The sequence below is a fragment of the Polyodon spathula genome, chromosome 3 (genome assembly GCF_017654505.1).
Source record: "Polyodon spathula isolate WHYD16114869_AA chromosome 3, ASM1765450v1, whole genome shotgun sequence".
NCBI lineage: Eukaryota > Metazoa > Chordata > Actinopteri > Acipenseriformes > Polyodontidae > Polyodon > Polyodon spathula.
In genome coordinates this window covers 10,406,359-10,420,673 of record NC_054536.1, presented here as the reverse complement: position 1 = coordinate 10,420,673, position 14,315 = coordinate 10,406,359, and the positions used below count along the sequence as shown (strand labels likewise).

Here is a 14,315-nt window from a genome sequence, read left to right as displayed (position 1 = left end):
TGTGGATCGAAACAATGTCAGAGCTTTTCTGTTCAGTATATTGGGCTTGTTGGCCGCTATTATAACCACACCAACATTTAAGCCCAATGCAGTCGCTAAGGTAGAAACAAACTTATTAGAACGGCAATAGACATTGTACAGCAAACAAATTTTGTATCATAGTCCACAAAGCAAAATGTACAATGCCAGCTTAAAACAGACCTTTTTGCATGACGTTGACTTTATACTCAGATTTGACCATTTCATTCTCACTAATCTTGGCAACAAATTATATATCGTGTCCTAAATGCTTGACACCCCAAATACTCTTGACACTGTTACCTGCAACTGGTATTGCAGTGCCTGGTTCAGAAAGTGCTGTCTTTTACATCACTGAACAGAATCTTGAGAGGAACTGTCCCTCGAGCCAACACTGAAATATGATGAACTTTACTAGTAGCCAGAAGTGTTGAGATCGGATTAGTGCTTGTATTTAGCTGACTATGATGTCTTCATATGTTAACATTTTATTAATCTAAACTAATTTAGGAACACAAAATGCCATCGAAGCTAAAAGCCACACATGTTTTGCATTTAGAAATCAAGGGTGATCTGACTCATACTTTGGCTGCACTAAAACTCTTTGTGCAAACATGTGATGTTACACAATGAACAAACACTTAAATCTTGAATATATATATATTGAAATACTATTACAAAATGCAAAAAACTCAGTTAGTTGACCCATCACAAAAATACAAGTTGGTTGCCTGGTTATACTGGTGTCAAGCCCTAAATGAACCCTGGAAATGTATGTTGTAATTATATTTTCTAAACACCTCTCATGGTAGGACACGTTTTGGATATTTAGAACATAAATAAAATAGAAACGTCAAGATTTCAAATGATGTGCAATACTTATAGTTAAAATTAAACCTGTACTCCCACTTTGGGTGAATTTATTTAATGTGGATGTAATGATTTTGCCTATTGTAGCCTCTGGTCTCACAGAACTTTTTGGTGCTGTATTGACGGCTGGGAGCGGATTTGCTTGTAAATAGTTGTATGCTGTGTTCACTTTCATGCTGTGTTGTGCGTCTGTGTAGCTACTGCAGACTGGTTCCAACCAGGTCCGCTTTCCCCCTCTTGATGTTATACAATGACATTAGAAATGAGTGTAGCTAAGGAGAAGCCTTACTAATGGGGGAATTCAACTTCCCCCAAATAAAATGTGAAATCCCGGTGGGTAGCACGAAGGATGAAATAGAAATGGTGGAAATGACAAATGACTGCTTCCTAACACAATTTGTGAAGGCACCGACTAGAGGGGAGGCATGCCTTGATTTAGTATTTTCAAATAACGAAGATAGAATAACTAAAACAGAGGTCAGAGAACCACTGGCAAACTCAGACCACAACATGGTCTCATTTGAAGTGTTTTTTAAAACCCCAAAAGTAATGACTAAAGCTAAGGTTTACAATTTTAGAAAAGCAAACTATGAAGGTATGAAACAGAAACTAACAGAAGTAGATTGGAGTAAAATAGAAAAAACACCCACAGAAGAAGGATGGTTGTTCTTCAAAAATGTAGTACTAGAGGCGCAAAACAATTACATCCCTAAAGTAGACAAATCTAAATGTAAAACTAAATTGCCAAAATGGTTTAATAGATCAAGTAAAAAAAATATTCAGCGAAAAAAGGCACTTTACAGAGCATTAAACAAGGACCAAAAAGAAAGTACGCAGAAAGATTACACAGAACTGCAAACGCAAGTCAAAAAGGAAGTTAGAAAGGCCAAGAGAGAAATAGAAACGAACATTGCTAAGGGAGCTAAAACCAATTCCAAAATGTTTTCCCAATATTACAACAGCAAGCGAACATTCAAAGAGGAGATTAAATGTTTAAGAGATACAAATGGCAAAATTGTAGATGAAGAAAGAAAATAGCAAATATATTAAATGATTACTTTTCACAAGTTTTTACAAAGGAAGATACTGACAACATGCCCCACATGTCATCCAGTTCCTATCCAGTTTTAAATAACTTTAGCATAACCGAGGCAGAAGTGTTAAAGGGACTAGGAGCTCTTAAAATAAACAAATCCCCTGGGCTGGGTGAGATCCTCCCAATAATACTCAAAGAAGTGAAAGAAGTAATTTACAAACCGCTAACCAAGATCATGCAGCAGTCTCTTGACACAGGGGTTGTACCGACAGACTGGAAAATTGCAAACGTAATACCGATCCACAAAAAGGGAAACAAAACTGAATGAGGTAACTACAGACCAGTAAGCCTGACTTCTATTATATGCAAACTTATGGAAACTATAATAAGATCCAAAATGGAAAATTTCCTATATGGTAACAGGGTCCTGGGAGACAGTCAACATGGTTTTAGGAAAGGGAGATCGTGTCTAACTAACTTGCTTGATTTTTTTGAGGATGCAACATCGATAATGGATAATTGCAAAGCATATGACATGGTTTATTTAGATTTCCAGAAAGCTTTTGACAAAGTCCCGCACAAAAGATTAATTCTCAAACTGAATGCAGTTGGGATTCAAGGAAACACATGTACATGGATTAGGGAGTGGTTAACATGTAGAAAACAAAATCAGAATGGAGTGTGGTAACCAGTGGTGTACCACAGGGATCAGTATTAGGTCCTCTGCTATTCCTAATCTACATTAATGATTTAGATTCTGGTATAGTAAGCAAACTTGTTAAATTTGCAGACGACACAAAAGTAGGAGGAGTGGCAAACACTGTTGCAGCAGCAAAGGTCATTCAAAATGATCTAGACAAGATTCAGAACTGGGCAGACACATGGCAAATGACATTTAATAGAGAAAAGTGTAAGGTACTGCACGCAGGAAATAAAAATGTACATTATAAATATCATATGGGAGATACTGAAATTGGAGAAGGAATCTATGAAAAAGACCTAGGAGTTTTTGTTGACTCAGAAATGTCTTCATCTAGACAGTGTGGGGAAGCTATAAAAAAGGCTAACAAGATGCTCGGATACATTGTGAAAAGTGTTGAATTTAAATCAAGGGAAGTAATGTTAAAACTGTACAATGCACTAGTAAGACCTCCTCTTGAATATTGTATGCAGTTCTGGTCACCTCGCTATAAAAAAGACATTGCTGCTGTAGAAAGAGTGCAAAGAAGAGCGACCAGAATTATTCTGGGCTTAAAAGGCATGTCATATGCAGACAGGCTAAAAGAATTGAATCTGTTCAGTCTTGAACAAAGAAGACTACATGGCGACCTAATTCAAGCATTCAAAATTCTAAAAGGTATTGACAGTGTCGACCCAAGGGACTTTTTCAGCTTGAAAAAAGAAACAAGGACCAGGGGTCACAAATGGAGATTAGACAAAGGGGCATTCAGAACAGAAAATAGGAGGCACTTTTTTACACAGAGAATTGTGAGGGTCTGGAATCAACTCCCCAGTAATGTTGTTGAAGCTGACACCCTGGGATCCTTCAAGAAGCTGCTTGATGAGATTCTGGGATCAATAAGCTACCAACAACCAAACAAGCAAGATGGGCCGAATGGCCTGCTCTCGTTTGTAAACTTTCTTATGTTCTTATATAAGCTGCAGTCTGCGTGCTGTGACAGCAGCAAGATTTAAGGTTATTTGTGAGCTACAACAATGGCACTTACAAGCTCAAATCCAATTCAGCAATAAAGGACAAGTTGCCGCCACACTGTAAATTACAGTTTTTGTTAATACACATTTATCTTCAACACAACTCACCTCAGTATCTCCCAACAGAATTAATAAAATATGTAACATTTTAAATATCACATTGGATTTATGTTTGTGTTTGAAACAAAATATAATTTGAATAATCAAATACATAAATATAACCCTAAGAATGTGACTTAGGTACCAACTATGCGTGATGACGTATCCCAGCCGACGCCCTCCGTCTGCTACGTACGGATCGCTGTGGCGTGGGTCTGCTGCTTGTGTGAGATGGCATTTGGAGCTAGTTGCTGAGTTTGTGACTGAGAATAGTGGGCGGTGAGAGTGCTGCTGTGAGTGTAGCCTCAGACACAGCTAGGGAAAGAGCCGGTGGGGAGCTACGGCTGCACACCACGGTAAGGGCCAGGAGACTCCATAAATCACGAGACTAGTCACAATTTAATATTGGTGTAACTCTTGTTTTAAGATTTGTAATTTTGATGACCTGAGTTCCTTCTTGCTTTGAATTCTGGCATCTGCGATCGCAGAGTTGTTTGTGTGTTTTTCGCTGTCGAACTGGATAATAAGATGGCGGGTGTACTGTACTGGTCACTGTTCTGTACACGGCACATTGTGGGCCGTCTCCCGTGTTTATAAGGTTGTTTTTCAGCCTTGGTTTTATACAGTTTGTCCCGAAGCGAATCGTAACAGAATTGTTAGTTGAGAGTTGAATTTGTTTAGTGTTGTCTTATTAAATTCAGCCTGGTAGCTGCCATATCCCCTGTGTTTACAAATATTTTGTTTTGCAAAGTGAACTTTATGACCTGGCTTGCCTCCTCAGCATAGTTGTGGTGCATGTGTTATTGACAGTAATGCATAGCTGTAGGGAACACCGCCTGCTTGGTCACTTTAACGTGATTTCTCAATCTGCAAAAGGGTGATTTTGCAGGCGTATAGGTATTTGCTACAGAAGTGTCTTAATCATACGTGTATTTTTGACATTAAGGAGACGCACCTCGCTTTCAGTACAATACGCAGTGTGCGTAGTGGTTGCCCTGAGGAAAAAAAAAACTTGTTCTTTTCGACAAAGCAGGGTTGCATAGCTGTATAATTTGCTCGTCCGTTGCGTTGTATATATGTTTTTTCTACATCAGCAGGTAACTTCTTACTGCATTGTGATACATAATGCGAGAACGAGAGTTCAAACTCTTATTAATGTGTTTTTGTTGATTTAAACATGCATACCGTTTAATACTGGTGGTGGCAGAGCGGTGCAACTAACAAGGGGAATTAGGTATGTGTCAGTATGGTTTTATGCAATTAAGTAATCTTTGCAGCACTCAGTAGTCGATTAGTGAACAAAACAACGTTTGAAGCTCATGTTGGAGATGGGTGCTTTGGTCATGATGCATATAGTACTTCACTCCAGTCAGAGCTCCCTGTCGCAAAGAATTGTATGGACAAAAACGGTTACAATTTACCGAATTTGCATAATTGTGTGATGACGACCTGGCGTATCGCATTGCACGAAGTATAATATACCGTAACGCTTTCTTAAATGTGTGTTTTTCGAATAATTACTTTAGTAGTTAATGCATTTTCAATCTGTTGTACACTAAAAAGAATCAATGTATTGCATCAAATACAATACAAATATAGGACCTGTTACTTAAAATTCTTAAGATTAATTCATTAAATTGATTAAAATAAATATAAATAACAATAAATAATGTATTGGCATTTACTTAAATAACGTAGCTTGATAGTAAAAGTCTAGTACATAAATATCAAGTTCTAGTATATGAAATGAAAACTACTTCAAATGGAAAAGAGTAATGTTGAAACGGAAAATCACTTTGTTCTACAAATTACATTTATATAAACAGATGGCTTTGGATATTTCTTATTCATTTTTATTAGTACTGATTAGCACAAACAGACATACCACTTCCTTAGGAGATCAGCATGAGCTACTGTAGGAAGTCTGGAGCAGCTTCCCTGTTTGGTTGGTGCTTGCAGTCTGCTACAAAACACTGCAACACACGGCTAAGTAGCTTTAATTTGTATAAAAATATGACTACTTACTGTAAAATTCACATTGATGCTTATGTAGGACCCTGGAAAAAGGGTAAAAGTTATTAATGTAGATTATATTCACTCTATTTAAGACTTTCAATGTAATACTGTTGCAGCTCAATTTTGCCAAGAGGCACTCAAATCGATGAGCCAACTATACAGCTGGTGAGTGCGTAGGAGTAAAGTTTCAAAGTGAAAGCAAACGCAGTGTTAACCCCTTCATTAATGCCTACAGTTATTACCCTTCCCCGCTGTTGCTCTTGCCTAATATACAAATAAAATCTGTCTGTGTTTTGGGATGTGTGGCAAAGTGGTTTGTAGTGCACAGGTGTAGAGGTGATGTCATGCTTAATAACAACAGTCCAAGAACAGTTCAATGGTGAAAACAAAGCTTTATTAATTGCTTTTAAATAATAAGACTGACTATACACAGCGATGTGTGCAGCCAGTCAAACCCACGGGGTCAGTCTTGAAATAACAACAAACACATACTTTCAAACTCCTACATGATCACCAATCCAATAGTGAGTGCTCCAGGTGGAAGTGGTGTTGTGAATGTGAAAAAAGTCTGGGGTTGATGCTGGCTTATCAGTGGCAGCTCCCGGTTATTTACCTGTCTACAATGACAAACAAGAACTGTTAAAGAGACTAAATACTCACGGTTCCCGTGTACTCCTTCAGGTCATTCCGTAACTGTAACAGAGGAACAGATTGCTCGGCCACATCCCTTGATATACCTTCAGTCCTGCCCCCTTCGGTAGCACGTGCAATCACGTATCCTCCAATCCATGACTGTCACCTCGTCTGCCACATTAGGGCGATGACTTTTGGTGTTGTGGCTCCGCCCCCTTCCTGGGTGGCCGACTTCCACCTGACCCTGGAATGAACTGTCAAACCATCCAGTCTGAGGCACACTGTTCCTGTTACACAGTGCCCTCACTTTGTGGTGTTGTAATGTTGACCAATTACAGTAGATCGCATGCCTTTATTTTTGTATGTTTGGCTGGATGTTGATGTAAGAGTGGAAGTCAGGGAAAACAAAATTTCCGGAACTGCGTCGCTGACGGAAAAAAGATGCAGCTGATGTACATGTTAAGTAACTTGGAGATTGGTTAAAACGAAAACCAGCAGCCACAGTAGCTCTCCAGGACCAGGCTTGGAGACCCCTGATCTACACTAATCAGAAGGTTATTGCTGATAAAAATGGACCTGTGAAATTGGTAAAACATTCCCAATAGTAAAAACAGCATTGACACATGAGTGGGAGATGACATGCTGAGAGAAACATTGACAGTTGGGGGAAATGTGAGCATGATGATTGCGGCAGCAAAGGGTTAGTAACCATAATAAACAAAGACAGTTGGACATGGATCTAATAAATGAGAACTTGAAATTATTGTTTAAAGTTTCCTGTTACTGTACTGCCAGGTCTGGCTAGAACACTAAGAAGTTTTTGGAAAAATGTGGGGTTTTCAGAACAAATTAATTACAAGCACACTATTCAAAACCCAGAGCATATTCTGTTCTCTTATTTTCAGTGGGAGCACAACAGAGATCCCACTCCATTGCGTGGGTCTACAAGTGTTGCTTCAAACCTGCAGATTCCTGTTGCACTTCAATGACTGCCAGTTGAGCAACAAAGAATGAGAACGCTCATGAACACAGCCTGTTGCATTGCAAAGAAGGGCAGGCCCCGAGTGATGTGGAATCACTGTATGATCTCCAAGAAATAAAATGTTGTTGGATTTGGAGAAAACTACAGCAACCTTAAATGATGCAGGGGATTTATTCTTTATATTTAAGACCTTAAAACTAGAGAGCTGGAGTGAGAAGCCAGAGTGCGGGGGGAATGCCACTACTACGAACATTCTCAGACGACAGCCAGCCCAGGGTTTTCATTTAAGGGTCCCCTTCGCACGGAAACCAGGTCTGCAGCCGATCACAGACATGCATTCACAGGAGAGCCCCCGTGGAGATTGATGGACTATGAGGGTGCATTGAGATAATGGGTGGTGGGATGGGAATGCGTGCCTGTGATTGGGGAAGCGCGCATACTTTTTGCTCTATAGGTCTCATAAGACCAAGCAAAATAAATGTTGTGGATCTGGTAACAGTGTGGGAAACAGTAGGGTAGATAGGGCCAAAACCTCTTCTGAAAAATGGAATTCAAAAGCTAGATGAAGCAAGTGACCTTAAAGTATATTTTTTTTAAAGTGTGGTGTTTTTTTTTTTTTTGTTTGTTTTTTTTTTTGACTGATTTAAAACATACAAGTAATTGAATAAAAAAAAACCATATAATAAAGTGATTTATCTTTTTCTGGATGTTTTTTCTTTTACTTAATGATTATAAAGGAACGTGAATGTCAGGTTTATTGCACAGTAAATATATATTTAATGTATTGGAATGGTTTTATAATGTTCCGACTGGAAATATTGTTTTTCAGGTATTTAAATATTGTGTTGTTAACTAATGGGAAAACTGTTAGAGTTATTATCACTATAGTATCATTGTCTTGCAGCTAGTGTTCTTCAGATGAAAGTATAATGGATAATGAACTTAATAACTTTTTTCCCCCCAAAGCTAAGGCCTGTTGGAGTGAAACCTCTGATTTTTGTTTAATCTGTTTTCAGTAAAATCATGGGCCACAGTGTTGGACTGGGATCATAAAGGCTTTGTAAACATACAATTGTAAGTAACTCTCATGTACATTAATGTACAGTAGTATCACTGGCTTTGTAGAGCCTTTATCATTGTCATCATAGGTGATTGTCATTAATCACAACAATATTGTCAAATATGTTCCGGATGTTCATCTTGCGATATTTCTCCATGAATATAACTCTTTCCTCCTTCGGAGTGTGAACAGTATCATCTTGAGGGTCTTTAGCTGACCAAAATGTTTTTAACATCTTCTTAATGTTTGTTGCTTCCACTGTAAATAGAGCTCAATGCCCTTGGTTGGCTGTGGTAAAAATCCATCATTTCTCTTGTGTTTATAATAGGTAAAACAGTAAGCACTTTGTGAGTGTAATAGCATACAGCATCTTGTTTGTGTTGCACACTGTATACAGCACATTTCAGAAACAAACATATACACTGTACAATAGCCTACTGTATCTTTACACATTTAAAATGGAATTGCTTTCACTGTTTTCTAAAGAACATTGAAATCTCCCCAAATCTCTATCATTTTAAACTGTACTATAAGGAGGCAGTGTGGTCCAGTGGTTAAAGTCCAGGGCTTGTAACCAGAAGGTCACCGGTTCAAATGCAACCTCCTGCACTGACTGACTCACTGTGTGACCCTGAGCAAGTCACTTAACCTCCTTGTGCTCCATCCTGCGGGGGACGGTTTGTACTCTGACACAAGGGCACTTTATTTTAGTGCTGTTGTGTTTACTCCATCACCAGTATCGGTGCATGGTGCTGCGTTTACTCCTACACCAGTATCGGTGCATGGTGCTGAGTGGCATTTATTCTAGGGTGGCATCTATTACAGATCTGATATCTGTATGTGGCACTTATACAAGGGTGGCGGTATTTCAGTACATATATTTTTTTTATAACAGATCTACTGTATTTGTAATATTTGAAGTTAAAAAAAGTATGTTTTATTGATTTAATGGTGCTGGGAAACCTGTAATTTGCTTAGAATTGAAAGTGTAAGCATTTTTATTTTATGTATTTAGCAGATGCATTTATCCAAACAGACTTGCACGTTACACTGTGATACAAGGTTACAGTTCAATAATTAGTTGTAAACAAAAATACAACATAAAGACACAACAAATGTAACAAGAACAACAATAAGTATTCAGTTCATTTACACCTTTGTTCCACATCCTTGTTTATTTTCAGGTGCCATTCACTGTTTGCTGCTGCTTATAATTGTAGAAGCAGCTCTCTGTAAATTTAGAATACAAAGTTAATTCTCAGTACGAACTCTAGCCATTCCAGATTTAAGGGGCTCATGGGTATCAACACCCTTCACCTATTTTCAGGTTCAAAACACAATCAGCACTTTGTTAGTATCGCTGATATAAATCATGAAGTTCTCTTCTAGCAGTTTTCAGGATGTAATGCATGTAGGTCATGTGGGAGGGCTCTTAAGTTGTTTGCATCCGCACTACTTTCATCATTTCATGAATCATTGCTACATTTCCTCTGTACAGTAGCTGTCTGTTTTGATATTACATGGATAATTCTCCACTATACCTTAAATACCAGGGGTACAGTGTAGTAATACCTTTATATTTACAGTACTTTTCATGTGATAAGCATTATTTGTGAACTGTAACCCAGGTACAGTGTAAAAGGTACCATAGCAAACTGTATCATGAAGGAAGACTGGTAACCATTGTGGTAGCACTATAACATAGACCGGCAATGCTATCATAGGCTGTCAGTTTATTGTACATACAAAGTTTTTACTATAAATTTTACTTTTTTGACTTGAATAATGAGGGTAAAGCTTCACATGAAAAAAATTAATATATGAAAGAATAGTTGTCTTTTGTAGTTGTATGCAGTTTATAGAAATGTGAGACTGTAGACTTTATGCTGGTTAGATTTGAAATACATATATAGCAGCCCTCGAAGGACAAAGTCCAGAGTTAATTATAGCTTAATTTATCTAGATCTACTGTACTGATGAATGCTTGTTTTGTAGTCAGTCGGCTGTATTTTTTAAATGTATGTGGTGGATTTTTATGTTAATACATGTAAATATCGTTAACCTAGCGATCATAATGTAATTTTTTATCCAGAATGTTTAAGATGTCTTTTAAAGCTGAAGAATGGTTTGAGAAAACAAAAAAGCTGTTTCTGCAGCGATAAAGTAAAGCTAACTTTTCTTTGTTTTTTTTTTTCACTCAGGCTAACACTGCAGCCAGTGACATGGCCACAGCCTCCCCAAGATGTGAAAGCAGTAATAACCACAATGGGGGATCACAGCTGTATGCAACTGGTATGTGACTAATGCATGTTCCTGGATTCATTTGCTAAACAAGTTGTCTCTAATTAAGGTGCAGTATGAGTCACATATACCTCTCTCACTTATGGATGTTTGTTTTGCACTTAACACTGCATACCTGCATTCAGATCGAGGAAAGATAACTCCACTAAAAAATGCAGACCAGTTAATTAGCGTAAAATAAAAAGTGCCTGTGGTTATTTTTATTTGTTTTTCTGTTAGACACTGAAACTGCTAGATCAAGCTCTCTGATTGGCTAATGAGCATTCCATACTGTCTGGGTATCTCAGCTCCCCAGGGCAGGGCAAACATGATATCCATCCATACACACACAGAATTCAACTGACCAACTGCTGAAACAGACACAAGCAGAAAAAAATTAAAACACAAACAATAAGTTACATCCCTGAAACACAGTAAGAATGAAAAAATACAGAAACACAGTGTATGCGTCTCCATATTTACTGACTGATTAAAAGAAAAAAGTCATACAGTCGACCTCAAAAGTGTCAGCAACTGAATTCAGTACTATTGTAAAAGACTTCCATGACGCTGTTCATCAGCGTGACAAGTCGGTATGGCAGTTCTAGCTTCATCGGCATCGGTGCTGGGTTAAACCATCACTTGAACAGTGTGGGGAGAGCGAGAATATATAATGTCACCGATAAGGACTTATTAGCTGCCATGAAAAAACGGTAAAGACAAGTCGCAGCACTATCCACGAATAACAGATGCTAAATATAGAAATGAAGGCAGAGCCATGTGTCACCCCCCAATACAGTTGTCAGCTTTGTGAGGAAGGTGTGGTTCGATCTTCATTTCTTCCTGGTTAGGCGAGATCGGGAGGGGCAGAAAGAAGTGAAGAGAGACTGGTTTGTGTTGAAACGAGACAGAAACGGGCTCCATTATATCTTTCACATTCAAACAGGAGACTAAGTCCTAAGAACACCATGGGATTGAGTAAAGTTAGTCAAGTACAGTAAAATGTTGCAAATCTGAATGCCTGTGGGGACTTGCTTTCAGTTTGGTCATTCGGATTTGTGATTTGTATAGAAAATACCAATGTACAGTGCTTATTGGGTGGGGGGAGTGGGGGAACTAAAGTACAGTACTGCACATTTAAACACTATAAGTTTAAAACAACAATATGATTGAGTACATAGTACAGTACTGAAACAGTTTCGGAGTTCATAGTAGCAGGCTCACTCTCAAAAGAAAAAAGCCTAATGTAGAGTACAGTACACTAGTAAAACAACACTACACTCATTGAGTTTTGATGTCCTTGGGTGAAAAAGTGTTATAGTTTTTTGTGTCTGTGACGACATTCTCTTTGATGCTGGGATTCCGCCTACAATAAACACTTCCAGCATTTCCTCTGCCCTTGTTGGGATTGGCGTATGATGTTGAACGTCACTGGAGTCATCGTTGTTCTCTACGGCTGGCTGCGTAGCAGAAATCACAGTGTCTTCTTCAATTAAATATGTGCCATCTAAATTGCAATCAGAGCTTATCCATTCATCAGCTTAGGCCGCATCAACATCATTTCCCGCTACAACTCTTGCTAAATCCACAAGGTTTTCACTCTCCTGAGGTGGATCTCCGTCATCATCCTCATTCTTCGTAGCTGGTGCAGTTGCACTCTCTTCCACGCGTTTGCCAGGCCTGTGGCTTGCACAAGTGTAGACAACATCACATATGGTAACACTTAAGCACTGTACACTTTGCAATGATGCTCTTTCTTATGAACAGCTGCCTGGAATGGGCTCTGATCCATTCAAAACGTGAACCAGGAGTTTGCGTCTGTAGAGGGTTTTCAAAGCCTGTCGTACCTCCTGTTCAACCAACTGAATTTTACAATTTGTGTTCGGAGGAAGAAACATGCAGCATGTCTTCCCATCCTGTGATTTGAAGCTCCTTGGGATGTCCTGGGCAGTTCTCTAACAGCAGCACAGCATTCATTTCCAGCTTAAGTGAGTTTTGATGAACTGGTACTGCAAGCAAAAAATCATTGTGAAACCAGTCCTTAACAGTTCTTTATTCATCCACACCCTTTTTTGGGCTGCATATCTCTCCAGCAGGTTTTGCATGTTCACGTGTTTAAAACATCTAGGTGATTTGGATTTGCCTGTCAACATCAGAGGCAGTCAGTGTGTTCTAGCAGTTGGCACATGCCAGCAAAGTAACACGATCCTTGTACTTTTTGTACCCCATGACATGCTTTTCATTTCGGGATGCAAGTGTTTTCCTCTGCAAAGTTCTCCAGTACATTGCTGTTGCATCTGTGTTATACACTTGCTCCAAAGTTAGCCTGTGTTCTTCCATAACAGAAAGAATCAATTCCCGACGTGTTAGCAGACAGTTGCTCACCTTCGATGTCTAGCTCCCTAATACTGTGATGTTCTTTAAAACTCTTTAGCCAGCCTGTGCTTCCAGTAGAATTCGCAGCGTCATTGGGTTTGTTTCCATGCAAAAAAATAATTGCTTGTTCACAAAGAATTACAGCAGACAGTGGAGTGCCACGGGATCATTATTGCACAAATGAGGCCCAGATCGCATTATACAGGTTTTTTCATCTGAAGTTTGCACTGATTTTCGTTTCATTGCATTCACCTAATCTACATTTTGCATAAATGCTTCAGCCTTCTCACAACTTTTTTTTAAACTGTGTTTACTGGCACCAAACTAAAGTAGCTTGACCTTTTGCAGTTAATACAGATTTTGTGCATATACACTGTTTCCTGGGTAATCTCTGCTGCCACTAATCTGATTGGCTGAAGCTACATATATTCCTACAGTACTACAAAATCTCGGGACACCAGTGTTGTTTGGATTTTTGATCAGTCTGAATTTGATGTCCGGATTTGCAATGTTTTACTGTACCTTGAAAAATCTCTGAAAGATGCAAAGTTTTTTTTTTTCTTTCAGCCAAAAAGCACATCTTGATTCTCAAGAAATGTGGTACAGCCAAGAGCCAACGCAGCACTGTCCAGTTCAAGCACATGAACCGCTGCCTTCTTACTCCTTACTGTTGCTGGCACCAATAGCAGAACAAACCAAACTGCCTTGCTTGCATCAGTGCACCATCAATGGAAATGTTAATTGTAATATTTATCAAAATGAAAAGTGAAAATAAAATTTAAATTAATGTTTGTATTCAAAGAAAATATCACATCTATTGAAGATTTTGCTTATTATAGTAAACATTTTGGAGAAGCATTAACCTGGAAAGCAGATCTAATGGAACAGGGATTTAGTGCTGTTTAACAGCTGATGGAAAGTCTTCCAGAATGGCACAGCAGAACACTGAGGAGGGAACGCACTAAGTTACACCGCCACAGTCCGACTGCAGCATGTATTGTGTGCACAAGTTTGTGTGGTACTCAGTAACACAATGCTCTGCAGATATTAAATGCTAGTTATTACTGAACAGTAATACACTGTTTTTAATAATTTAAGTCATATAAACATAGTTGTTGTATGGAGTGGAGTGCTTTGTAAAGCATCTTATCAGGAATGTAACAGTCTGGCCTAATACTTAATGAATGACATTACTACTGGGGCCATAGTTATTTTTCAAAAGTCTTGTATTG

At 38.6% G+C, this 14,315-nt stretch overlaps 1 protein-coding gene across 6 annotated transcripts in view; it reads left to right on the top strand.

Moving 5' to 3' along the window:
- Positions 1-3,977: 3,977 nt before the first annotated feature.
- Positions 3,978-14,315, top strand: part of LOC121312708 (NEDD4-like E3 ubiquitin-protein ligase WWP1) — a 33,203-nt gene continuing 22,865 nt past the window's right edge. For 2 of the 6 annotated variants that reach the window (XM_041244406.1, XM_041244401.1), the window contains exons 1-3: positions 3,978-4,092; positions 8,384-8,441; positions 10,629-10,719. In XM_041244406.1, coding sequence (XP_041100340.1) covers positions 10,650-10,719 — 70 coding nt within the window. In that variant the 5' untranslated portion in view covers positions 3,978-4,092; positions 8,384-8,441; positions 10,629-10,649. The remainder of the gene's footprint in view (positions 4,093-8,383; positions 8,442-10,628; positions 10,720-14,315) is intronic. The other 4 variants (XM_041244405.1, XM_041244404.1, XM_041244402.1 and 1 more) reach the window with 3 other exon arrangements.